We start from the raw sequence: 26,866 nt of genomic DNA on the forward strand, positions 1-26,866 counted from the left end.
CAGGAAGCAGCTTGAGATACACAGCTGATTGATTTCCACAGCAGGAGCCTTGCGGCAGGGTGGGGCTGGGACTGGTCAAGCATTAAGAGAATTCTTTAGCCACTGACTCAAATTAGTTCACCAGGATCCTGACTTTATCCAACAGATCTGTATAGTCATTCCCAGAACTAACACTATTTCTTAACTAACTTTTGGAAAAAAAAAAAAAAAAAGGGAGAAAAACCATGAAGCTTTGCCTGGCAGTGGAGTTGTCAGTTAACTCTTACCTGTCATGGCATCTGAAGAGGGGGGAAAAAAATCAAACCTCCAGCTTTTTAGAAAGGGGCTGAATAATTCTGTGTTGTAAGGGGCTATCCTCTGCATTATAGAATGTTTAGCACCCATTAGATGCTAGCAGAAGCCTCTCCCATTGTGACAGTCAAAACTGTCTCTGGACATGGCCAAATGGACATGGCCAAATGTCCCCTAAGGGGCAAAACTGCCCTCATTTGAGAACTATTGGTCAAGCATGACCTTTGGTGCCAAACAAACCTTTCCAATCCCAGCTCTAACATGCTGTGTGGCTTGAACAAGACACTATAACAAACTCACAGTCTCAGTGTTCTTAACTGCAACTGGGATTGTAAATGTCTGATTGATAGGGGGTTGAGGTTAGAGCTCACTTCAACTTAGGTGTCTTTTAGGTGTACTCAGCACCACACGTCACTACCACTGCAATCCCTGGTGCCTGTTTCCCATAACACATTGTCCCACCACAAGGGCTGGCACAGAGCAAGTGCTCAGTAAGGATGATGGACTGAAAGGAATATGGAGTCCCTTCCTCCTACCTCCCACCAAGGGATCCATGGACCATTACCACGTAGCACTCATTCTTATCCCTGAGTGGCCAAAATTCTGAAAGGTCCACACGTCAAATCACAGTGCTAGTAGCCGGAAAACAGCTTGTGAAGGCCTAAGGAATAAGTGTATCCCATTAATCTCCCACCGCCAATACCAGAGGCTGGTATTCGAAAAGCACTTGGTAGTGGTAGTGGCAAAGTATTAAGGAAGGTGGGGAGGGAGCACATTCTTCCCATAGCTAGGTTTTCCCAACAGGACAGCTGAGACTTGGGAAGAATCTGTTTGGCAGGAGACAGCTCTTTGGTGCAGTGACCTGACAGGACTCCCTGTGGGACTTATTTCATCCCTGGTGAACCAACCAATCCTAACAATAAAGTGTCCTTCAGAGCAACTCATCACACTTCCTAGAGGCTCCCTGCTTATGCTATGTCTCGTGTGCCAGCCAGCTAGCTTCAAAGTGCCCAGGATTTTTCTCACGCTAAGGCTGAGGACCAGGCCAAGGCCAAGACCGTTTACCATTCATTTCTAGACACAACGAGAAACAGTCCTGTTCTGCAAGTCTGTGCTTATCTCAACCTGTGTTCACTAATCAAATACTTAACAATGAATACAAGTCCTGCGTGGGGTAAATTCTAGTTTTCCTGGAAACATATTTTTCCTCCTTTGTGTACAAAATCATATGGTGAACTTTAGTTGCAAATGCTACATGCTGACATGATATGTGAAGAATTTCAGTAAACTCAAATCAAACTGCTCAGTCCTTTCTTACATTGCTTTAAAGTCTTCCCTTGCTATCAAAATTTCCACACAAATTTTTGTGAAATCCATCAATGGATTCTTTCTTGATGATCTTTCATTTGATTTTACTGCCTTTGCTGAGGTGTGAGTCTCCTTTAAGATGATGTAATGACTGCAATCCTGGGATTTTGCTTTGTGATGCTGATACTTAAAATACTAATGGGGCTGCTTTAAAATGGGGCTGGGAAAAGTTCAATATGAAGCAAAGCTAAAGTCCTTAAACACGCCTTTACCTTCTCCCCAACCAGTTGCTAAGTGGGGGTGGAAAGGATTATTAGGGAGCACTGGAATTCTTGGGGTTTGGTAGGGCTGGGAGGTGATCTCCCAAGGGTTATTAACATCAGCAGCCAAACTGTGAGCTCCTGAGCTGAGAACAACTGACAGACTGCAGTCTCCCCCTAAAGGCACTGAACGAGGAAGCTTCCTGAAGTATTTCCACACAGGAAGTTCCTCTTCTCTTTAGAAATGCATCATCAACCAAACACCTGCATCAACAACTCCACGAAAAATAAACTGCTGATGCCAGGGAAAGTGCCTAGGAAATTTTAAACCGGACACAGATTAGTCCCAGCAAAAATCAGGAATCCGGGGCCCTGCTTAAAGAAAGGCTGACTTAGAGGCAATTGCTGCTACCACACAGTCTTAATCAGATTATTAGAAGGCTGTCTGCAACATAAATATTTAACTTAATCAGCCAGCGCTGCTTCCAGCTGAATTCCAAGTTTCCCAAGTGTAGGTGGTAATTTTCTTCTAAGGCAGCGGTGCTCAACAGAGGGAGATTTTTGCCTTCCAGGGGACATTTGGCAATGTCTGGATAGACATTTTTGGTTGTCTATGGGAAGGGTTGCTGCTGGCATCTAGCGGGTAGAGATCGGGGATGCTGCTAAACATCCTGCAGTGCGCAGGACAGCCCCCCACCACAACAAATTATCCAGTCCCATATGTCAAGAGTGCAGAGGCTGAGAAACCCTGTTCTGGGGCATTCTCTTTACTTCCTTGGACCCTAGTAGATCCTCTTGGAGTAGCCCTGTTTAAGGAAGAAAGAAAAAACCAAGACAGGCCAAGGGTCAGCACAAGGCAGGAGTGGGGGTGCCTACTCAGCTTACCTTGCTGCTGCAAAGCTGGAGATACTGAAACATCTAGGTGACAGACAGGTCACACACCAAGTGTGATTTCCTTTCTCTCCAAGGGCAGGTAGATAATGCTGACCTCATTTGCTTCATTCTCTAGTGAATCTAACTGGCAAAACTATAGATGGGCTGATACTGTCTTTGTAATCGTTTGAAAGGAAGAAGTGTCTTTGTGCAAACTGGCAGCCCTTCAGCTCCATGTCAAGCCATGCCTGTCTTAGAGTTCTCATGTGTGCTCAGAGCGAAGCTTAAACTCACTTTCTATGAGGAAAAAAAAAAATCAAATGAAGTTTACAAGGCTTTCTTGTTCTGGTATTCTGGTGGGATACTGAGGTCTCCAGACAAAGGCTGTAAGTATGTGCAATTCCTGACCCTGGGCTCTGCTCAACCTGAAATAGAACTGAAAACAGTCCTCAGGAAGCCTGCTGCCTTATCTATTTCCCACCAGCCCAGCCGTGAAGACAAGGAAGGAGAAGACCAACAGGCTTGGGTGCTTCCAACACACCATTAAGTGAAGTGAACTTTTGTGAGAAACCTATGGACCCTAAAAAGGCTTCCATTTTTCCCACTTGTTCTTTCTTACCACTGAGTGAGTGGTAGAGGGCCGAGTATGAAGCCTGACCTGAGTACACAGTAAATATAAATACATATGAAACTCAGAGTGCATGAAGGGCATCCAGATACTGCTCTTAATGCCCAAGCCACCACCTACTTCCTGACGGAGATGCCACTGTGGTTCTCGGCGGGTGTGTGTACAACGACGGGGTTGGCTTGAACTCATAATGATCTCAATTCTTGACTATAAAACTAGCACAGGGAATTTCAAAATGAGGAAAGCCTCTTGTTATCATCAGAGTTACCAGATCTTTGGCTTAAATTTTAGTGAAATAAAGGTCCCTCCTTTCTTGTTAGTGTCCTGTTATGCACATATAATTCCTTTTCTTCAAGAATCACTGACTCTCTTGTTCAGGAAAACAGAATTTCCTGAAGAGATTAGCCAAAGTCTTTTCCTCCCAGTTTTCTGAAAACATACTCAATATTCTCATTTGAGATTTCTGGAATGGCAGAACCCAATAAAGCCAAATGCAGGAAGGTTTGAGGTCTTTGCTTGTTTAAAGTGGAAGAGAACTCTCTTCCCATTGGACAGATCCACCTGGGTGGACCATATTCTCTCATTTATTCAGAAGCAATTGAGTTAAAAGCCTTTTCTAGGAATAATGACTTTCAGTTTTTCACGTTAAGGAGGAAATAACTTTTCCTACAAGCTGCCTCTCCACGCATTTCTCAGCACTACTGCGCAGTCCCAAGTAAGCCGGGGCTGTCCCCAGACCTGACTCATCGGTCTATGCCACCCATCCACAGTGGAATTAGTCCCGTCCCAGCAGATGCTACACTTGTGTCTCAGAGACTCATATCCTCTTCTCTTCGGCAGACTCTGTACTGAGAGTGTGATTCCATTAAAAATAAAAAAAATTTAAAAATTTAAAAATTAAAAAAAAGCTGAAAACTTAAAGCTAATGCTGTTTTTTATGTTCATCTTCATCTCTGGTTTTTCCTTATTAAAAAGACTGAATCTGAAAGCAGAGTCACACTTTATAAATCAGGTCTGCTGCCGGTATGAGGGAAGATTAATTCATTGCTGGGTATACAACACATTAACCCAGAACTCAACACTCAAACCACGAAAATGACTCAGTCCTCAGAATGGGTCCAAAAAGACCTTCCCTTTACTCAGCCTCAGGGGACCGTGGAGCTGACACACAGAGCTCTTCCCTCCCATTGTTTTCACTTCCCATGAGCTCAGTGTGAGCTGAGCCAGGAGCGTGCTCCTCCCCTCCTGACCACACGCCTTTGCTGGGAGGAGGCAAAAACTCTTCCCAAAGCCTTTGACTTTATAAGGCGGACATGTGGAGCCAGCCTTCTGATTTGTGCCCCCAACTTGAGGAGGATACACACAGGGGCACAACTTTGCCACCCTCTTTCTCTCTCTTCTTCCAGTCTTGCATTTCAACACTGGTCCCCTGCAGAGACACACACTCTGCCCATGACCAGCCTTCGCATCCAGAGTATTGGTGGTGGGAGGGTTATTGTTAGAAATCAGTGAAACAGGATGCAGTAATAAACAGCTAAGCAGATACTGAACTCTGAGCATTTCTAAGCTACATACTAGGATACAAATAAAATATGGTAGCATCCAGTAATTTCTTAAAATCTGCCAGCTACATCAAAATTCAGAAAGTTTCTAGCAACTAAGGATTAACTGAAAAGGACAGTGAAAAGTTGTCCTCAAATCCAAACACTGTATACGCCTGCCTGTGGACTCTTTTTAATATCTTAGCTTGTATTTTAATGCAACTTTAACAGGCTTGTTTACTTCATTTTCTAGCTCACTGATGATTAGAAGCAAGGGATAGACAGCAAAAGGCAGACCCAATGACAACAGTGAAGTAGCTGCAGTGAGAAGACAGCCCTGCTATCAGGGTAAGCGGGGGGAAATGGAAGCTACACACATATGCACTAAGAGGCACTACACAAGAACTTCAATACCCAACACAAACTGCACAGTAATTTAGGAACATTTAATACAAAGCAGCCCCCAATGTCTCTAATACCCTTGAGGATATCACCGTCACAAAGAACAATACCATCTTTTTAATAATGTTAACCTGCACTCATAAAGAAAAACTTCTACACAACGTAGTGTTTAGAAGATTAGGCAAATAGAATTTAAAATAATTCCCATGTAAACCAGAATCTAGTTTGATACAACTATTTGAGTCAAAGGGATGAGCTTCAGGTTTCTAAGAAATTCATTTAGTTGGTCAGATAGTTAATTCTAAGTAACCCGGAGCCTGTAGAAGACAGTCTCTGCTTTCAGGGCGCTTACAACAGCAAAGGCAAGAAAAACACACGTGATGAAGAAAGGCCACCTGCCCCTGGAATGGAGGTGCGGGAGTTTCTAAGAGGAAAACGTATGTGCTCATGGGTTTGAATTTTCCCTTCCTATCCTCTCCTTATTTGGGTCCTCAAGAATCCCCCAAACAATGACTTGTTGCTCCAAACTACACTGTCTCCAAACACTGTAAGGAGATCTTCAGCCAATGTCCCACTTCAGAGTTGAACATCCCTTAAGCTGGGGACCCTTCTAAAACAGCCACCCTTCTGCGCTCGAATCTTGTAACTTTTCTCAGGACTGCAGGGCTCTGACCGGTGTCAATCCCACCTCTCCAAACGTATTTGTAATTGAAAAAGTCCTGACAGGCAGGGGCTTTGGAGAACAAATGAACTCTGACTGCAGGAGTATGACTGTGTAGGTGGGAATAATTAACACCAGTGATGGAAACAAAGTGCTGGAAGTAGCCTTTTCATATCCGCTCTGTGCACCAAGAAGGAAAAGCAGCAGAGGAGCAGCAGTGGAGTAACGCACCTTTTGGCATTTACAACAGGGGAAACTCAGGATGAAAGGCTCTCATCCTGAGAGCCATGACCCTACACACAGTCCTGAGAGCTCCAAGTCCCTGACCTAGCAAAATTGCATTTTTGAGAGTCAATTCCTCCCATCTTCCTCTTCCCTGTTGCTTTAATTTCAACTCACAAAATCTCAGGACTGGAAATTCTGACTCAGGCAAAGAGTGAAAACATGTTTGCAGTCAGGGCAGTGCTTTTCAAACTCTCCTATAGGCAAAGAACATATTCCTGGGGGCCTGGGGTGTCGTCTTACCCGCCTGCTCTAAGTGGGAAGTTTCTTTGAAGTGTTATGTTTTATCTTAATAACTCATGAGAATTTTGTACTTTACTTCATAATGCATCAATAACTTTCTCCTGAAATAGGAGGAAAAAAAAAATCAACACTTTATGAAGATGACCCCATGTTTATCTTATGACTTCACACACCTCAAGCAGAAAACATGGACCTAGGGAAACATTTGCTGCTGTTACAAATCACAAGAGGAGATCCTCGAGTAAGTAACATTTGGACATTTCTTTCTATACCCTCAGTTGGTTATAAACACTGAAATAAATTACAACAGAAAAACGTTCAAACCAATTGCCCAGAATCCAAAAGACTGTTAAGTCTCCAGACAGTGTGCTTTGATGGTGATGGAAGCGAGAATAGTGACCCCAGGGACAGAAGTTAAGATGTATATCCAATGGGTTTCCGAGTTACAGGAAAAGAAATACACATTACTGAAGGCAAAAGATCAAAAAACAAGGGCATGGCTTACCTTAAAATCTGCTAACTGCTGGTTGATGAGGTCCACTTCAGTCCCCACGACCCACTGGAGGGCCTCCCCCTCCTCTGCTGCCGTGGTCATGTCATTGAGGGCTTTCAGCTTCCTGTAAAAGTCCTCCACGCGGCCCAGCGTCAGCTCCAGCTGCTCCTGGCGAGCTCTGCTCCTCTCTGTCAGTTTGCCACATTGCTTGTTCAGGGCTTCGAGCTCCCTCTTGAGACCTAACAAGTCCAGAGTCCCCTCTTCCTCCAGCATTTGTCGACACTCTGCTTCAGAGGCCTCTATGTCTAACCTGAGGGCTTGGATTTTGTTGAGGAATAGCCGTACATCCTCAATCTGGGACTGGAGGCTATCAGTGTCTCTGCCAATGGCACCCATGCCATCTAGCTCATCATCCAGGTCTGCCAGCTGAGAAAACATCTCTCGGACTCGGCAGTGAAACTGACCAATCCCCTCCAGCTTGTTTTCCATTGTCATGCAACCGCTGTTCACTCTTTGCTTTACTTCCAAGAACTCTTGCTGGGTGACCTCGGCTTGATGAAGAAGTTGGGAAGCATCAGATCCATCTGGGGCATCTTCTACCAAGCCCTGGGTGAAGTTCCTCAGATAGTCTACCTGGGGCTCCAGGGTCTGCAGCACTTCCTGTTGAGCTCTTAGCTTCTCCAGGTTCTTGTTGCTACAGGCTTGAGAGCCTAGAGCATCAAAGATCTCAAGTTGGTGTTTGGCCCCTTCAACCTTCTTTTCAATATTCTTAAAGCTTTCCTGGAACTCCTTGAGCCTCTGAGTCATTTCTTCAAGAGACCCTGTTTTGGCCTGTAGTTCCTCTGTAATGGAATCCATGTTCTGGTTGATCCCAGCCTTCTCATCCCGGATGTCATCTTCATCTGTTTCTGAAGAATTGATCAGAATGTCAGCAGCACTGTTCAGTATTTCTAGCAGGGAGCGGCGCTTTTCCACCTCACTCAGCATAGCCTTTGATCTCAGAAGATTGGACTCTAGCTGCACTGGGTCCAGAGTGACCTGCAAGTCAGACATCTTGGCCTTACAATCTTCTATCCACGGCACAAGGTCCTCCACATGCCACTGATATTTCTGAGCTTTCTGCATGCAGTCCTTGAGCCTGGATTGTCTGTCTGCAGTTTTTTTACTAAGCTCTTCCCAGTGGCTTTTGAGCTCAACCAACTGGTTTTGTAAAGTCTTTTTCTCTTCTCCAGGAGGTACAGAAAGAAGCAGAGATTCTCCCTCGGCCACAATCACCTCATAGGAGCCACTGTGTTGGTTAAGGCTCTTCTGAAACTCTTCATTCTCCTGTAGCTGAGACTGTAGCCGCTCCAATTTTGCAGAAATTGGGCAATTTTTTGCTTGCTGGCTTTGTTTGTCATCCAACCAGGTTCTCAGCTCATCAAACATTTGCTGGAACTGCTGGGTGCTGGCAAGAGCTGCCTGGAGTCTGTTCATGCGGTCAGCTGAAATGAGAAAATCAAGTTTAAACCAATCAGATCAGGACATGGCATTTAAGATGTTTGCTGAGAGTATATGGTCTATTCTTAGGGGAAGGAAACATGTTAACTGAGGGTCTGCCACAAAAGCAGCACAGAGCTAGTCTCCTTCACACACTAGATCTGATTTAATCCTCACGCCAACCTTGTAAGGTCACCTGAGTAACAGAAGTAAACTTCTGTTTCTAAGCTGATAAAAAGCCATAAATGTTTCTACAGGAAGGCAACACACTGAGTACAAAATTCTTCTGGTACAAGGCCATCATAAGCAGTCCAGAACATGTTCTAATTCTGTAATATGGTATGTGTGTGTGTATGCATGTGCATGGTATAAATAAGTATTAAAGTATGTGTGTGGCTTCACCTATAAGGACATCCATGAGCACGAATCTCTACCTGCTGACAAAATTGATATTAGTGCTCTTATGTCTAGGATTATGCTATATAAAGTCTCCCATATTGCTAGTGCTCAGCCAATGTGTGATGACCATAGCACTTCTCACTGGAGCTGGACAAAGGGATAGGGTAACACTAGTGTGAGTCCAAAAGCTGTTTACAGGTCACCCTAGATTCTTGGGACTATTACAAAGTCAATCTTTGGGCTTGCCACTAATGTCAGCAGTGTGTTCTGTACCCTAACTTACCTGCAAGGTCTTCTAAACCTTGGAGAGGCAGGGAAACTGTCTCCAAACGCTTCTTCAGCTCATCCTTGAGGTACTGCTCCCCAATGAGTACTGAGAGCTCATCACAAAGTGTCTGTGCCTCCTTAATCTCATGGTCTAACTGCTCCACATCAGATCGAATCTCACTGGTCTCCTCCAGTTGCTGCTTCACGGCCTCAGGCTGGGTGCTGATGGCCGACTGGCTACTTAGTCGCTGTCCGACTGCCTTTACCTTCTCTGATAAGTTCTGGAGTAGTTCTTGGTACTGGGTGCTTTTGATAATAGCTTGGTCAATTTGGCTGGAACGGGAATTGAGTTTGTCAGTCAGTTCAATCCACTTTTGATTGATGCTCTGGAGTTCTTTCTGTACTTGGCTGGTGGATGGAGAGACATCTCCAGGGCCTGTTAGAATGCCCTGAGCCGCCTCGTTCAGCTGCTCATGCTGTTGCCTGCGTGTTTCAAATTCCTTCAGCATAAACTGTAATAGAAATGACATCAAGATGTTTAGAGAGAAAAGACAGATCTAAAAAGAGTGTCAAAACAAAAACTGATTTTAGATTGTGCCAAGTAGTGCCAACTCCTTTGGAAAATAAACCAGAAAACTCCAAGGACCAGGCTGCTAGGAAAATGTAGTATCACTTATAACAACAACAACTGCTTAATAAAAACTTGTTTTGCAAGGGTCATTGATTGTGCCTATTCTATTTCTTTTCCTTATTTGTCATACTCTGTTTCAACATCAGTTACTAAGGTTGGCCTTGTTTTCTGGATTGGCACTCATCAGTTTTGCCAGATAAAACCTGGGGTCCCAGAGCCAGCTACCTATACCTCTGGCTGGGCTTGCCATTTCAACTCTCAATAGCTCTGTTTTTCCCAGTTTCTTTCTTGGAATTCCAACAGCATAAACAATCTGTACATTACAACACAGCATGATTAGATAATGAGCTTCTTTAAAGCAAGGAGCATGTCTTTTTACTCTTTTCTATCCCTTATTTCATTCAGCAAGGAGTTAGGATTATGGGCTCTGGAGTTGTACTGCTTGGGTTCAAATTCTTACTCTCTTACTTACTAGATGTATATATAACCTTAGGCAAGTTTTTGAAGTTCTCCAAATTTCAGCTTACTTATCTATAAGATGAGGATAGGAAGTACTCATCTTGGCTGTTTTAAGGATTAAATAAGATAATTTATGGAAAGTATTCATCACTCACACTGTACAAAAATAAATAAGACAGGACTTTAAGGAATAACAGATGTGTAAACAATGAACTATAACAGAATGTAAAAAAAAAAAAAAGCAAAAATGATAAACACTGATGTGAACAAGGCACTGTGAAAGCAAGAAGTAAGGATGATTAATTCGATAGAAGATGACAAAAGCAGAAGAGGGAAGTCAGGAAGGCTTTGCAGAGGACAAAATAAGGAATTCTCCCAGTGAGCAGAGAGTCAGACTGGTGAGGGGCATTTCAGGGGGAGGGCCTAGGATTAGCAAAGGCACAGAGCTGTAGGAATATGGTATGTTCAAGGAAAGGAAGTTACCTGGTGCAGCACAAAACCTAGATATATGGGGGAGGAGTGAGAAATGAGGCTGGCAAGACAAACTGGGATCAGATAGTGGAAAGTCTTATATACGACACTGAGTGGGTACTTGGACGTTGTTCAATAGGCAGCCATGAGCCAGCAAAGCATTTTCACATATTTAGATGTGTGAGTTAGGGAGATAATTTGGTAACTGTGTGGAGGATGCACTAGACAAAGAAGCCCATTAGTAGGCTGTTGCAATGGTCTAGACCTGAGATCTAACCTACCTAAGGCAGTAGCATTTAGAATGGAAAAAGATTAGAACAGTAATTCTCAAAGTATGCTCCAGGGGTCCTTAGAAGTCTCTAGGACCTTTCAGAGGGTCCACGAGGTCAAAACTATTTTCATAAAAATAGTAAGATATTATTTGCCTTTTATAATTTTTCTTTCATGAATGTTCAATGGAGTTTTCCATAGGCTATATGGCATCTGGTATTGCAATAACTTAAATGCAGAAGCAGATATGAAAATCTATGAGAATGTTCTATTAAGCCAGACATCAAAGAGATTTATAAAGCCATAAAACAATATCTCTCTTACTAAAGTTATTATGTTTGGATAATGTTATTTTTTCATAAAAAATATATATGTTACTTATGTTAATGTTATGGTTTTACCAACATTTAAAAAAATTAATAAATACATCTATATTTTAAAGATTTTATTTTTTAAGTTTATTCATTTATTTTTGAGAGCGAGAGAGCGAGCACACGGGGAGAGGGGCAAAGAGAGAAGGAGAGAGAGAGAATCCCAAGCAGGCTCCCCACTGACAGTGCAGGGCTCGAACCGACGAACTGTGAGATCATGACCTGAGCCAAAATCAGATGCTTAATGGACTGAGCCACCCAGGCATCCCAACAAATACATATTTTTAGCTTCCTCAGTGTTTTAACACAGTAAATATTAATAGATACCAATATTTAAACACAAGCTCTTTGGGGTCTTTAATAATTTTTAAGAGTGTAAACAGTTGATAGCAAATAGTCTGAAAACCACCGGAATAGGGGGCTAAAAGAAAAGGTTCCTTCAAATACTACTTTTAGGTCTTAATTTAGGGAACTTGGTAGATGGCAAGAAGAAATGGAACAAATTTGAAAGAGGATGTAGAACAAGAAAAGGTTTTTGGGTGCTTACAAAAAAAAAGAAGGGGGAGAAGGAGGAGGAGAAGAAAAAGAACAGGAAGAAGAAGGAGAAGAAGGAGAAGAAGAAAAAGAGGAAGAGGAAGAGGAAGAAGAAGAGGAAGAGGAGGAGGAGGAGGAGGAGGAAGAGGAAGAGGAAGAGGAAGAAGAAGAAGAAGAAGAAGAAGAAGAAGAAGAAGAAGAAGAAATGTTCTCAGCATGATTTCATTGGAAATGACATATTTGGTCAATCTAAATTTCTATTAAACAATTTTTTTAAATGTTTACTTATTTATTTTGAGGGTGAGGGAGAGAGAGAGAGAGAGAGAGAGAGAGCGCACGGAGGAGGGGCAGACAGAGAGGGAGAGACAGAATCCCAAGCAGGCTCCTCATTGTCAACACAGAAGCCAATGCAGGGCTTGAACCAAAAAACCCTGAGATCATGACCCAAGCCAAAATCGAGAGTCAGACGCTAAACCAACTGAGCCACCCAGGTGCCCCTTGGCCAACCTAAATTTCTATGATGGTAGGTACTTAAATAATTTTTTTTCTTGAGGTTTGAGTAACAGAAAAATCTTTAAATGAAACCAGCAGATAGAAGACATTACATTAATATGGTCATTGTCACTGGGGATTAAAAGTAAAATACGGTTCGGTGGGCATTCAAGAGAGCTTTCCTACTATTCTTACTTTCTAATCTTATACCCTAATAAACTTTTGCCTGCTGCTCATTTTGTGTCCACCTAAAAAAAAATGTAAAATACGATTCTACAATGTAGTCACATCCACTCATCTTACTGCCTCTGTTAATGATATTAATAATACAGTTATTGACTGTTCATCATTAAAAAAAATTTTTAAACGTTTATTCATTTTTGAGAGAGAGAGACAGACCCAGCACAAGTGGGGGTGGGGCACAGAGAGAGGGAGACACAGAATCCGAAGCAGGATCCAGGCTCTGAGCTGTCAGCACAGAGCCAGACTCAGGGCACAAACTCATGAACCACGAGATCATGACCTGAGCTGAAGTTGGACACTTAACCAACTGAGCTACCCAGGCACCTCTGTCAGGCAATGAGATAAAGCCCTTACAAACATCTCATTTAGTTTATAGCAGCACTCTCAACAATAGCCAAATTATGGAAAGAGCCTAAATGTCCATCAACTGATGAATGGATAAAGAAATTGTGGTTTATATACATACAAAATGGAGTACTATGTGGCAATGATAAAGAATGAAATATGGCCCTTTATAGCAACGTGGATGGAACTGGAGAGTGTGATGCTAAGTGAAATAAGCCATACAGAGAAAGACAGATACCATATGTTTTCACTCTTATGTGGATCCTGAGAAACTTAACAGAAACCCATGGGGGAGGGGAAGAAAAAAAAAGAGGTTAGAGTGGGAGAGAGCCAAAGCATAAGAGACTCTTAAAAACTGAGAACAAACTGAGGGTTGATGGGGGGTTGGAGGGAGGAGAAGGTGGGTGATGGGTATTGAGGAGGACATTTTTTGGGATGAGCACTAGGTGTTGTATGGAAACCAATTTGACAATAAATTTCATAAAAAAAAAAAACCCTTAGAATAAACTATGCTAGTAAATCTTTGTGACCTTTGATTATTAAATATTAAATATATATTTATATGTCTATAAAAAAAAAACAAAAAAACCCCAAACATCTCATTTAAACCAAGGAAACTGAGACACTGGAAGGTTAAGTGACTAGTCCAGGGTCATTTGAAATCTACTTGCTGACAACAGCATTCAAATCCAGATTCGCATGACTCCCATTTCTTTGCTTAAAGCAGTAAGCTTTGTGGCTCACCTGGACCTGCTGCTTTTGTGCAGTCAGCATGTTGGGGTCAATAGACAGGGGGCCCAGCACCCCCATCATCAGTTCCTTCTCCATCAGCCAGGGCCGGAGCTGGGATTCTGCAGCCTGGAAGCTGGCCAGATGATTTGCAGATTCCTCCAGCTGCCTTTGCCGGGCCACGGTCACTTCAGTGGCCCTTTCCCATCGGGAATCTGTAGAGAGGAAATGAGAGAATGTGTTCCTTTACACTCACCAGCCACTGGCCTGATCCCTAAGTTATGTTCCTAACCAACTACAGGAAATGACCCCTGCAGCATTAAAGTTTTTTAAGTTAAAAATAACATTCATTTAATTTTAACTAAAGTAACGCAGTTCTGTACTTGATTGTGGTGGCGGCTATATGAAACTACACATGGGATAAAACTGCACAGAACTACATATACACACACAGACACAAATGCACGTATATCTTACACAACACATAGATTATTTTATAGCCTGTTTTTTAACTCTTACTATATAATAAACATCTTTTATGCCCATGTTTTTTCTATGTCAATAAATAATTACTACCATCGTTTACAGTTTAATACTATGAATGTGGCATAATTCACCTAATCCTTCCCGTGAGTAGATTATTTCCCATTTTTTCATTTTTATCACCAATGCTCTCTTTATCACAAGATTGTCAGATTGACTTGCCCAAGAAAGCCAAATATCTGACACTTCGAGTGGAATCTCTAGATCCTTTCCTTAATCAGACTCAATCTCTAACCCCATTTGGGCCTCTTGCTTGCTTCTGAAAATTAAAAATAAGTCCTGCTTTATAGGATGTGCTGAAATTCTATATCTGCTTTGAAGATAAGCAATTTAGTGAATCTTCAATCCCCCTGTGATAACTTACTGAGTTCCTCTTGCATTTCCTTCCAGTTTTCTGCTTCTTGTGAGTTAGGATATGTCATCAGCAACCCAGCCAGGGCTTCCTTTACTTTTTGGATTTTTGGAGAATTCTGTTCCAATTCAGCTAGGAAGGCCTAGAAGAGAGAACAGCAGGGATGCCATGAGATTTCTGGATAGGAAAGAAATCTGTGTGTGTGCAGGAAAGGACTGGAAGACTGGGTTGCAATTATTGGCTCTACTTCTGATGCCATCAGTGACTTGTTTTGTGATTTCAAGATACCTAACATTTCTGCTTCAATTTTTACTTTAAAATGAAAATCTAAGTGGCAGGATTTTTATGTACAACACATTGGTAGAACTCAGTAAAAGGGTATTATTAATCCCCATACACAAAAACCGTCAGATATGATGATGATGATGACAACAAAGACGTCAAGGACATTTATGTAGTTGGAGGAGATGGCATGATATGCCCAATTAGAATATAAAACATTTTGGCAAAAAAAAAATTTTTATACGATTTTCCATATGGTCTTATTTCTTCTGGTATTTTTCCTAGTTCTACATGTCTACCTTAAGAATGAACTATAATTACACCTATATTTAAATCCCCCCAGGAGTTGGAAAGGGGCTTTGATGAGAATGGTTTGGCTTACAGCATCATATGGAAAACCAGATCCCATTCTCAGTGAGCTGATGCTTCTGAGGAGGGATATTCTCTTTCTGTAAACAGGTCTGGTTTTGTTTCTGAATCTTATTTATAGTAATTTCTAACTTCATAGGTAAGAAAGTTCTCTAGTAGAGTTTAGGCATATTAATCATCTGAAAGGGCTCCTCATGGCCTGGGTGGGTGGGCATGTCTCACTTTCAGGTCCCAGGCTCAGGCAGGACCATTGGTACAACAGCTCCTTCCTCTTAGTGTTTGGGATACAGCTAATGTAAACATAGTACCTTGTTAGATTCAGCTTGGGCTCTCACTGTTTCCGGCTTGGTTGGAGATGAAGAGGCATCCATGGCTTTCAGGACTTCCTCTTTTGATTCCAGCCACTGCAGCACTGAGCCTGCCTCCTTCTGAACTTCCTGCATTCTGCTGAGGACAGCTTGAAGGCTTTCTTGGTGTTCCCGAAGCACTCCACCCAGTTTCTCATATTTTAAGTTTACATCTGACATGTCACACTGGATCTCCGTCAGATCTAGCATCATAGAAACAGAAATCAGATTGGGATAGCTCTCCAAGCATCCTCCTGAACTCCTCGTGCTAAATTACTCATCAGGATCAAGCGTCTCTCCTACTCCTTCTAGTGAACTAGAGATTCTGTTCCTGCTAAATTACATAAAATTTCTTGCTTACATATACAAAGCAAAAAATGTTTCATTAATCTGCTTTCAGATTTTGACATTAGGTACTCAGATATAGAAATGAAATGCTAAATACACTTGGGAACTGCAGAAGTGAAGGCAGTAAAGGATCTGGGGCATTCTTCTGCTCCCTCTTCTCCAAACTACAGAGAAGTCATGGGGCCAGAAGGTTGAATGCTAGACTAGACCACCTTTAGTGTGACTTCTTTAGGACTCAAAGATTCGCATATGTTTTTCTTCCAGGTCTTTTCCTTCTTGCTCTTATCTAGTGGTGCAATTTATTTCCTAGTACCTTTATTTCATTGGCTGCCAACCTGTTTAGCCTTTAGCAATCCAGCAAAGAAGGATCACAGTGGCTTCTCCCCAGATTTTTTTTTAACCCTCATACCCATCCTGGCAGCAGTTCTTTCACACATACGGAAACATACACAGATGCCAATGCGAACTCTGTCCTAACACATCCAACAAAGAGGCATTCTCACCTTTGCAGGTGTGGTATCCGTTTACACTGCCTACAGAGCTTCCTACAGAGGGCAGTATGGAACCTGAGCAGAAGGACAGGGAGACAAACAGGGCAAGACAAACTTGTGTTAGGAATACATACAGGCACTGAATTTGTTCTCTGGCACTCACTTTGAGCTCAGGTACCAGGAGGTTAACACAGCACAAGACAACATACTCATGGAAAGAGACAAATCATTTTAGCTGCCAGGCAACAACTCTGATGTTTCGGCTTCTGAGCAGTAGGCAGAAGATAGAAGGCTTCTAATCCCTTCTAAAGGAAACCCAAATTCCCTTCCTCAATCTCCAACTAGTATTCTCTGGACCCTGCTATAACTTTGCGAAGCAAGTACTGGTAAAATGATGAAGTCTTTAGAATAGCTGTGCTGTCTGCCATACTCTGCAATGAGGATTTATAATAAAGCCAAAAGGCTCAACTTTAACATCAATATCCTCCAACATAACAAAAATGAACAGTAAGTGTAATTGAGGACATAAAAAGCAGCATTCTTTTAATAAAGATATTAAAATGAAGCCTTCTCATGTTGCTTCAAAAGGAAGATTCTGTCTTTTCTTTCATGACTTTCTGCTCCCCTTCCCTACCAGAAAGTGGAAATTCTAAGTGCCAATAAATCTAGCTCATAAGCATTCCCATAAATTCTGCCTTTGGTTCTGTTTCTAATTACCACAATTTCACCTATGTTCTCCCCAAGTTGATTCCTGGTACTTCAGGAGTGTCCCAAGTTAAATAAATAACAGATCATGTGATTATAAAGATTATACAGAAATGTGAAGAATATTCATGATACAGTGTTACATTAAAAGGTCAGAATAAAACTCATGCACTGATTTCACTAGAAAAAGTTATACGTTAGGTTACATTAAAAATAGTTAATTATAAAACTTTTAAATGTTAACATGATTGTATTTTCACTGAGAAAAAAAATGGATCAAACAGAAAGATCATATTCCATTGCAGCATGGTGATGGCCAAAAAAGAAACTGGACTAGCAATTAAAGCCAAGACTGTCACCAACTTGGTATGTGAGCCTTAGTCTATGGACAGACCTCAGTATCTTCTCCAGGATATGAAGGTAATACTAGCTATCCTGTTAGCTCTCATGGAGTTACCAGAGAGAGGTAATGAGGTACTGTATATGAAAGCACTTTATAAAACAAAAAGAGCTACACAAATGTCAGGAACTGGAATATTCAGGACTTCTCAGAGATAGAAGAGAACTGTGAAAACACTCAGGCTAGTGATTTTCAAAGCACCCAAGGAGGTGCTTTAGGGACTCTGTAAATGTTTGGTTTTAAGTGTAGTATTCAGAATATATTTCTAACCACTTAGAAATGGCAATAAAACACGCATGTTCAATTATGTTGAATAGCACATCTTAACCAATTTATGCTGTTCTTGGCAGAGAATAAAGTAGCTCCTGTACCTCTCTGCATACATTTATACTTCTTTTTTGAGCGTCACTGATCGGAAAAGCTGTAGCTCTTTGCCAGGACATTACAATAGTCAAACCTACACATGTTCCCTCATACAAAGAAAAACATTTATGGCACATGAGTGCTACATTAAAGAAAATGATAAAGAAGGCTGTGATGCATCTATTCAGATCAGGCTTTCATTAGGGTGGAATCCTGTTAACAGAATTCTTAACACTTCAGATCATGGTGATGTCAGGTTACAGGCAAATTTTTGTCCTCAATGCCAGTTTTAGGTACTTTCTAGGTTTAAGAAAAGAATGTGAGTCCTCATTAAAATTCTTGGTGATTTAGCTTTGAAACAAGAATTTATTACATCACTTTCAAGCTTCTAGTTCAGCTTAATTGATGAGTGTTCTGAAACTGTAAAGTGAGCTTTTTAAAACATTTGTTATCATTTACAACTACTTATCTGTGTGACTTGCATTTTCTGGATATGATACAAGCAAACAAAATTGAGAAATAAATCAGATAACAAAGCTGTCATCCAGAAATCCTTTTCCAAATTTTTATATTCCCTAAGATAGTCTCAGTATCCTCACCGATGGATTGCATAATAGATAAATGATATAAATTCACTTATAAGGGAAATTTATGCCAATAAAATACCATTTGTATTGTTTTATGTAGTGGAGTTCGATTTGAGATTATTCTTTTTTTTTTTTTTAACGTTTATTTATTTTTGAGACAGAGAGAGACAAAGCATGAACAGGGGAGGGTCAGAGAGAGAGGGAGATACAGAATCTGAAACAGGCTCCAGGCTCTGAGCTGTCAGCACAGAGCCTGACGCGGGGCTTGAACTCACAGACCGCGGATCATGACCTGAGCCGAAGTCGGCTGCTTAACCGACTGAGCCACCCAGGCGCCCCCGATTTGAGATTATTCTTAAACAGACTCTAGGGCTATAAAAAATTTGAACAACCACTGGTCTAGTCCAGAAGTGAAAAAACTATACTGGCCAAATCTGGCCCTCTGCCTATTTCTGTATATAAAGTTTTATTTGAACACAGCCACACCCACTTATTTATATATTGTCTATGACTAATTTTGTGCTACAATGGCAGAGATGTGTAGCGTGACAGAGACCATATGCCTCACAAGCCTGAAGTATTTACTATATGGTCCTTTAAGAAAAAGCTTGCTGACTCCTGATATAGTCACACACTAATAAGTTGCTGACTTAGAGGTTTTATGTGTTGGAATATAAGAAGCACAAATTCCCTGAAATGGTGTCATTTCTGGGTAGTTCCAAGAGATCTTTACACTCCAAAAGAAAAGTAGCCATTCTCAAGAGGTAAAAATAAACTTTTCTCTTACTATGTCAGTGACTATAGAGGTGCACTAACACAGTTTGGTAATAAAACCTATGAGATCCCAATTAACAACCAGAAAGTGATTGTGAGCTCATACAGATTTTGTTTGAAAGACTTAATTTGCAGCCAGAGATTATTCATACATCTGGGCATAATCTTTGTGTCCACTTCCAAGAAGTGTGGCAGTCCTCGGTATGCCAACACTGACCCCTAAATGCTGTGTCTCTCTCAAGAGATCAAGCTAATACCCTCCAGGACTGACTCCAATGTAAAGATGATGCACAACCGTCCATTCACATGTTTAAAAGAGAGAAAATTCGTCAAAATGGAAATCTTATTTTAACCCTTCTCTGTTCATATAGGCTAACTAGTCCCTTTAGTTTTTCCCACCATAGGAAGGAAATCTGCAAAATGGAGCAATGATAGATAGCAAATGGAAAACAGATCAGGTTGAAGGGGAAGACTGCTTTGTGGAACACTCCCCTTTGTTCTCATACTCAACCTTGATTCTGAGTTTTATTAAATAAGGGGTCATAACCAAAGGCCAAAGCAAAGAATGATGTTTATTCACTACATTTTTAAGAACCTGCACTCACCTGTCTTGGCCTGGGAATCGGGTGCTGTGATCTCCATGATGAGATTTTCTAAAGAAGTGCCTTTGCAATTGATTTCCTCCACCAAACTTCCCTTACTTGCCCAGTCATCTAGAAGATCCTGTTAAAAGAACAGACAGCTAAATGTAACATCTGGGGGCTTTGGGACACCCGTTCTTCTAAATATATTCCTTAAAGTTTTGATAACATTGAGTGACCATCCTCATGTATTCAGCCACTTCAAGATCGGTTTAGCCAGTCATTATATGGGAGAATGATATCCTGGAATATTCAGGATCTTTTCATCCATCCATCCATCCAATATTTATTGAACATTTACTGTAGGCCAGGCATTATGCCTAACACTGGGGATACAAAATACGATTATGACACAGTTCCTATAACCAAGAGCTCAGATAATCAATTGCACCATAATGGAATAAATGCTATTACAGAAATATAGACAGTAAAGTCTGAGAGCACAAGAGGAGACACACTTAATTCTGCATAGAAGGAGGAAAGCTTTGAGTTAAGACAAAAGGTATAAAAAGGGAACAGGATGCATGTAAAGAATAAAAAGGAAATGGCAATTGGAGGGTAAAATGAGGAGCTCCATATGGAGATGTACAGCAATACCTAGAATCATAGGCTACACTTTGCATTTTCAAGGGAACTTTATATTGGGGTTGCAGTCAGAGCTCTAACAGGGAAAACAATTAGGAAACAATGGCATCTACTCTAACTAGGTCATGTTGTCTCTGGAGGTGGATTGCCTGCCACAGAAGCAGAATTTTACTTCTTCCAAAGCAGGGACACCATCCCAGCTTTGAATCCTTTCCTCCACAACTGAAGTTCCCTGACAATCTACTTAGTTTACCTTAAAAAAAAATTTTTTTTTTAATGTTTATATTTATTTTTGAGAGAGACAGTAGGGGAAGGGCAGAGAGAGAGGAAGACAGAGGATCCAAATTGGGCTCTATGCTGACAGCAGAGAGCCCAAAGCAGGGCTCAAACTCATGAACTGAAGTCTGACGCTTAGCCAACAGAGCCACCCAGGTGCCCCTACTTAGTTTGCTTTTGGCCTTAAGCTGCTGAGCAGCAGAGGAAGACAGAGCCATGAACATCTAGCAAGCTCATGCTGCCTAACTGAGCCTTATCAATTCACAGCTGTCAATTCTTTTATTAATCACTCTTGATTCCAAAGAGCCTCAGTTCCCAAACGATGCATCTACTCACAAGATATTTTAAATGTTTGAGGGCAACACAGTGACATCTGTTGGGCACCATGTGAACAACTACTATTACATGATTTTGATCTAAGCACGTAGGAAGTTGAGGTTTTTTAGGTTTTTTTCCTTTCCTGTTTCTTTTTTTGGCCTTGAGGTACTGTGAAAAATTTCTTGAAACACTAAGGGCACTGTGGACCAAGAAATCAGGAAGCCTCTGCCCTGGGGGATTCCCTATAGCAATGTTCCTGGCTCTCTCTGTGAAAGCAACTAAACTCTTCCCTGTCATCTGGCCTAAGACAAATCTTGCTTTACTAAGAAAAGGAAGAGAATGCATGAGAACTAGTTGGAGGCAGACTGGCTTGGTGTCAACAAAAAGAAGAGATGTATTAGAGGTGCAAGCAGAGGCCGAATGACTAAATCAAAGAAGGGATTCTGCAGGGGATTGGAGAAAGGTTAATCCTACTCTGGAAGGTACCTTCCAACCATCTGATTCTAACTTTCCTTTGTTTAGTTGTGGAGCTAGTTCTTCTTTCCTCAACTTGCTGGCCATATATCTAGTCACTGGCTCACATATAACAATTCTCAAACACACAGTGAGAGTGTAAGTTTCTCCAGGACTGCACTTTGACAACTGCCAAACTTTGACAAGCTGTTTTTTTGACACAGCATGAGAGGCCTCTGAGAAACAGTTGAAACTTTATAGATGTTATTCCCCATAGGTTACTTTTGTGGTTTTGGTGTGGACGTACATATATGCATGTATGTATTTAGAGAGAGAGAGTTGGGAGCATGTGCGCTAGGGAGAGGGGCAGAGAGAGAGAATCTTAAGCAGGCTCCATGCTTAGCACAGAGCTTGACCCAGGGCTCGATTCCATGATCCTGGGATCATGACCTGAGCCGAAATCAAGAATTGGGACGCTCATCCCACTGAGCCACCCAGGCACCCTGGTTTTGGTTTTTAAATTGGAGATGTTTTGGTGCTCAGTGCTGGGGTAGGGGTAGGTGGGAATCACATGAAGAAAATGGGGGGATTTCTATTCTGATGATGTAGATGGATAACTTGGACTTGTCACACCACTTCCCTACCACAGGGGGAGATCAGTCCACACAAGCTTCCAAACCGCTGTCTAGTCTGGTTCCTGGAGCTCCTTTTGTTCACCTACCTTCAGGTGTTCGATCTGCTTTTCCAGCTCTTTAGTACTCATGAAAGTTTCTGTAGGTGGAATATTCCCTTCTGTTTCCTTCAGCCATTTCTGGAAGGTCTTAACCAGCTTCCGAAATTCATCCAATTGCTCCTGACAAGATGATGCATCTTCCTCTCTGTCAATGAAGACATTTTGTTACTTGACAGACTAAGCTTTGTAAAGAAGTCAACTTGAACTAAAACTATACTCATTCTGGGACTCAAGGCAGCTTTTCCTTACAGGGCCTTTCCTTCCCATAATCTTTTTCACAGCAGCTTTGGCTAAACCACCACATACAATGTAAGAGAGCATCAAACTAAGGAATCTGTTGCCCTTGTTTGGACATTTCTGGGGAGAGGAGTCCTCAATCTTAACCCAGGCTAAAGTGAAAGCCAGAGAAACTGAAAGGAGCGTGCTATTTAGGTGCTATGATACAATGGAAAGAATGTAGGCTTTGGATGTCAAGGCCAGCTCTGCCACTTTTTAGGTAGTTGACTCTTTCAAAGCCTAATTCAAATGCTAATCCCCTTAGCAAGGAAGATGCCGAAACTGAGGCTCAGAGAAGTCAGCTTGCGCACACAAATGAATAAAATAAACCAAGGAGAAAGGATAATTCAATTTCGAAATTAACTTCTGGAAGTGGCCACATCTGGCAGACTTTAAGTCAGAGATCCTGGTTCTTCATACAGCTAAATGGCCCTGAGCATAGGAAAAACCAGCCTTCCTGGCCTTTATCCCCCTCCTCTCCACTAAATAACCTGCTGCTTACAGTACTGTTTTGAGCAACTGCTTTTCTCTGGTCACTTTCCCAAGGCAGTCACCTGCCTAATCAAGGTTATATATATGGCTAAACCAAGAGAAGTCTTATCAACCTCCTAAACCGACATGAGGTTTTCTAATGGAATCATGGCTTTTCAACAGTCAGCAGATAATCTGAAATCAGCTACCCTTGTCATATATTCCCATGTTTGCCTTAAAAGAAGAATCCAGACACTCCTCCAAAACAGCAACTTAAATGTCGTCAAAACAAGCACAGAGAGACACAGAGAGAGAGAGAGAGAGAGAGAGAGAACCAATATAACCCTTAATTACATCTGGAAAGTTTCTTCTAATTTTTGTCTTTACTTCAAATCCTGCCACAATCCTACCTGCTGTCCCAAATTTGTTCTTTTGGGTCTAGGTGACCTGGGCCTTTGATTGTACAGAGGGGAACTGAGCCCCATCACTGAGAAGGAATTCATTATTTAGTAAAAGAAAACCACTAAGGACCAAGTAGATTGAATAGCTTTGCCTGAAAGAGGCACTTTCCAACTCCTAGGACTCAGTAGCAGAGTGCCCGATGCCATATTTTCTACTGAAGGAGGAAAAGAAGAGCATTTCATTCAACAGCAAGAAAAAATTAGCTCCCCGAATTGACCAACATATATGAAAACTCACCTTTCTTTAACTGTCTTCTGTAACTCTGTAAAGTCCTTTTTGAGGTTCTGTACCCTGTCCTGGTGTTGGGAGAGGTCCAGGGCAAAGCCACAGGAGCTCAGTTCAGTGACCAGGTGCTCGAGAGTCTCAAGGTTCTCCTGTTGATCTTCCATTTCCAAATTCAGTTCCTGTTAAGCAAATAAGGAAATGTAGTAAATCCTCTCATCATTATAAATAAGTATACTCTAAAAAAAAATAAAAGATAGCTATATTAAATCTGGGGCAAGTTCCCTCTAATCTGTAGAAAAAGACAGAACAAAAAAAGAGGCTCTCTGGATCAACTACAGCAATAAATATGGAGGATTTCTCCAATCCACCTGAGAATGGCTAGGAATTTAAAAGGAGTCTTGTCTCCTTTAAATAAATGTTCAAAGATTTGGGAGGCAGCATGGCAAAGTGAAAAGAATGGAGGTTTCTGGAGTCAAAAAGACTTCTGAAAATCAATCATGGCTTGTGATCTTAAGCTATTAAATTTCTCTGAGCTTCCATAGCTTCTCTCTTCTGTAAAACAGGACAAACATACTCTCTCAACTATTATTTAACTCTGTAGTGAAGATATTAGCCAATGTGATTAAGGTAAGAGAAAACAACCTGTGGCATAAAAATCTGAAAAGAAGAGGTAAAACTATATTTGCAGATTATATGAAATGTATTTGTAAAACCACAAGAGAAACGGGGCACCTGGGTGGCTCAGTCGGTTGGGCATCCGACTCCAGCTCAGGTCATGATCTCACAGTGTGTGAGTTCGAGCCCCACATCGGGCTCTGTGCTGACAGCTCAGAGCCTGGAGCCTGCTTTGGATTCTGTGTCTCCCTCTCTCTCTCTGCCCCTCCCCTGCTCATGCTCTGTCTCTGTCTCAAAAATAAATAAGAACATTAAAAAACAAATTAAAAAAAAAACCCCAAGAGAATCAATACAATTAATCAAACAATGACGTAATCCAATAAAATAGCAAGCTTTATGAATAAAACCTTAAAATATTTCTGATAGACACAAAAGCATACCTCAATAAATGGAAAGATATCCATAAAGATATGTGTGTATGTATATGTGTGCATATATGCATGCATGAATAAATTTAATATGACCCAAATAAAACTACTAACTTTTCCCCCTATGACTAATAAAGTTGATTCTAAAGTTCACATGGAAAAATAAACATACAATTATAGATATGAAAAATGCTGAAGGAAAGCAAGAAAGGAGAGACTAGCCCTACTAGATACTAAAACATACCATAAAGCCTGAGAATAAAAAACAGTACGCTATGGTTTGTGAACAGACAGACCAGCAAAGAAGAACAGAAAACCCAGAAATAGACTTGAGCCTATACGGATAAACTATATATGATAAAGATGAGTTCTCAAATCACTGAGGAAAAGATGGGACTTTTCAGAGAAATGGTATTGGGAACAACTAGATAGATCAACTTGGATTCATACTATGCACTGTATCTTAGAATAAACTTAAAATGTGAAAAGATTCAAATATAAAAGAATAAAAGAAACCATACAAGTTCTAGAAGTGAATTCATGGGTGAATTCCTTCACCTGTGTGTGGCAAAAGGCTTTCAAATTATGACCAAAAATACATGTTCAGTAAAAAGTGATAAAGTTTACTGTGTAAAAATTTAAAAACCCCTTACATGGCCAAAAACACTATATAAGCAAAAGACAAAGGACAAACTGTGAAAAAAGATTTTCAACAGATCACATAAAAAGAATTAATCTCCCTAATACAGAACTTTTATAAGTTGAAAGAAGAAAAAAAAACCCAAAACAAAAATCAAACTCCTGACAGAAAACAGTAAAGGCCATGAACCAATAGTTTACAAATAAAAGCCCTTAAATGTATAAAAATATACTTAACTTCATCAGAGAAGAAATAAAAATTAAAACCACATCGAAACTTCATTTTTCTCAATGAGATTAACACAAATTCCAATGCTGACAACATATTCTGCATGCACTGCTGGTGGGAATGCAAAATGGTGAAATCTTGTTGGAGGGAGGAGGATGTAGGTAAAAAGTATGCTGGTGTTTATTGTGCATTCCTTCTACTTTTCTGTAAGTTTGCAATTATTCAAAACAAAACCCAAAAAGGACAGGAAACGAAACAAAACCCAGAGACCCTACTTTAACATGGAAAAAGCTGGATAAACCCAAGGCAGCAATGTGGGGATACTGGAATGCTGAAGTGCTACAGGTGGCAACGTGGGCAAGTACAGCCACTGTGGAGCCAAGGTGGCCACTACTTGGTCAAATTAAGCATAGACATATGCTATGACCTAGCAATCCAGCAGCATATGTATCTGTATCTGTGACAGGTGATACTCCTCACCAAATATTTCCAACTCTGCACCAACTACGTATATGGTAGGAATACATTTCTCCACCCCCTTGAAAGCCAGGTATAGAACCTGCCTTAACTAATGAAATGTGAATGGATTTGATTGATTGCTCCCTGTTGCAGCGGTAGTCATGAAGGCATATGGCAGGATGAAGTTCCCGTGAACTTGGATCCCTGAATGACCGTGACGGACTAAGTAGCCCTACTGATCTGGGTTAAACATGCAGAATGAGTGAAAAATAAATCTCGGCTTTGTTTTTAAAAAATGGACAAACAATATCTAGTTTACAGGGCGGTTGTGATAATTCTTTAAGATAACGCAGGTCAAGTTTCTAGTACACTGACTGACGTATTATGTGCTCAGTGAGTGCTGGTCCCCTCCTTGCCCTTCTTTTCTTTGTTCTGCCAATTTGGCAGATATATTCTCACCTGGATCTGCTGGAAGAAATGTGCAATATCTTGATCTGGCTGATTTCCAGAGGCTAGCATCCGGCTTTTGTTTTCCATGAACTGCTGCAGCTTATCAGAGAGATGTTCAAACATCTCTGCCTGGGGCAGAAGCTTCTTTAGGGAGCTCTCCTTTTCTTGCTGCTGTAGACAGAGTTGTTCGAAGCGCTGGCTCACCTCCGCCAGTTTGCCCTGCAGCACCGCAGCCGTGGTGCTGTCTGCCGTCTCCATGAACCGGGTCACCATCTCACGGGTGGCCTCCAAGCTACTCTTTTGCCGAGCAATGTCTTGCTTCAATTTCTGTCACCAAAAATGTGTCTGTCAGCTCCTGGCTCACTTATCCTAG

At 41.3% G+C, this 26,866-nt stretch overlaps 1 protein-coding gene across 14 annotated transcripts in view; it reads right to left on the reverse strand.

Moving 5' to 3' along the window:
• MACF1 (microtubule actin crosslinking factor 1) overlaps positions 1 to 26,866 on the reverse strand; it is a 330,452-nt gene that overhangs the window by 72,417 nt on the left and 231,169 nt on the right. For 11 of the 14 annotated variants that reach the window (XM_049617440.1, XM_049617442.1, XM_049617438.1 and 8 more), the window contains 10 exons: positions 26,503 to 26,820; positions 23,686 to 23,852; positions 22,228 to 22,384; positions 19,839 to 19,956; positions 16,417 to 16,479; positions 15,527 to 15,768; positions 14,580 to 14,709; positions 13,688 to 13,887; positions 9,144 to 9,639; positions 6,995 to 8,466 (listed from right to left, as the gene is read on the reverse strand). In XM_049617440.1, the coding sequence (XP_049473397.1) occupies positions 6,995 to 8,466; positions 9,144 to 9,639; positions 13,688 to 13,887; positions 14,580 to 14,709; positions 15,527 to 15,768; positions 16,417 to 16,479; positions 19,839 to 19,956; positions 22,228 to 22,384; positions 23,686 to 23,852; positions 26,503 to 26,820 (3,363 nt within the window). The remainder of the gene's footprint in view (positions 1 to 6,994; positions 8,467 to 9,143; positions 9,640 to 13,687; positions 13,888 to 14,579; positions 14,710 to 15,526; positions 15,769 to 16,416; positions 16,480 to 19,838; positions 19,957 to 22,227; positions 22,385 to 23,685; positions 23,853 to 26,502; positions 26,821 to 26,866) is intronic. The other 3 variants (XM_049617441.1, XM_049617439.1, XM_049617430.1) reach the window with 1 other exon arrangement.

This window comes from Panthera uncia (genome assembly GCF_023721935.1).
Source record: "Panthera uncia isolate 11264 chromosome C1 unlocalized genomic scaffold, Puncia_PCG_1.0 HiC_scaffold_4, whole genome shotgun sequence".
Classification (NCBI taxonomy): domain Eukaryota; kingdom Metazoa; phylum Chordata; class Mammalia; order Carnivora; family Felidae; genus Panthera; species Panthera uncia.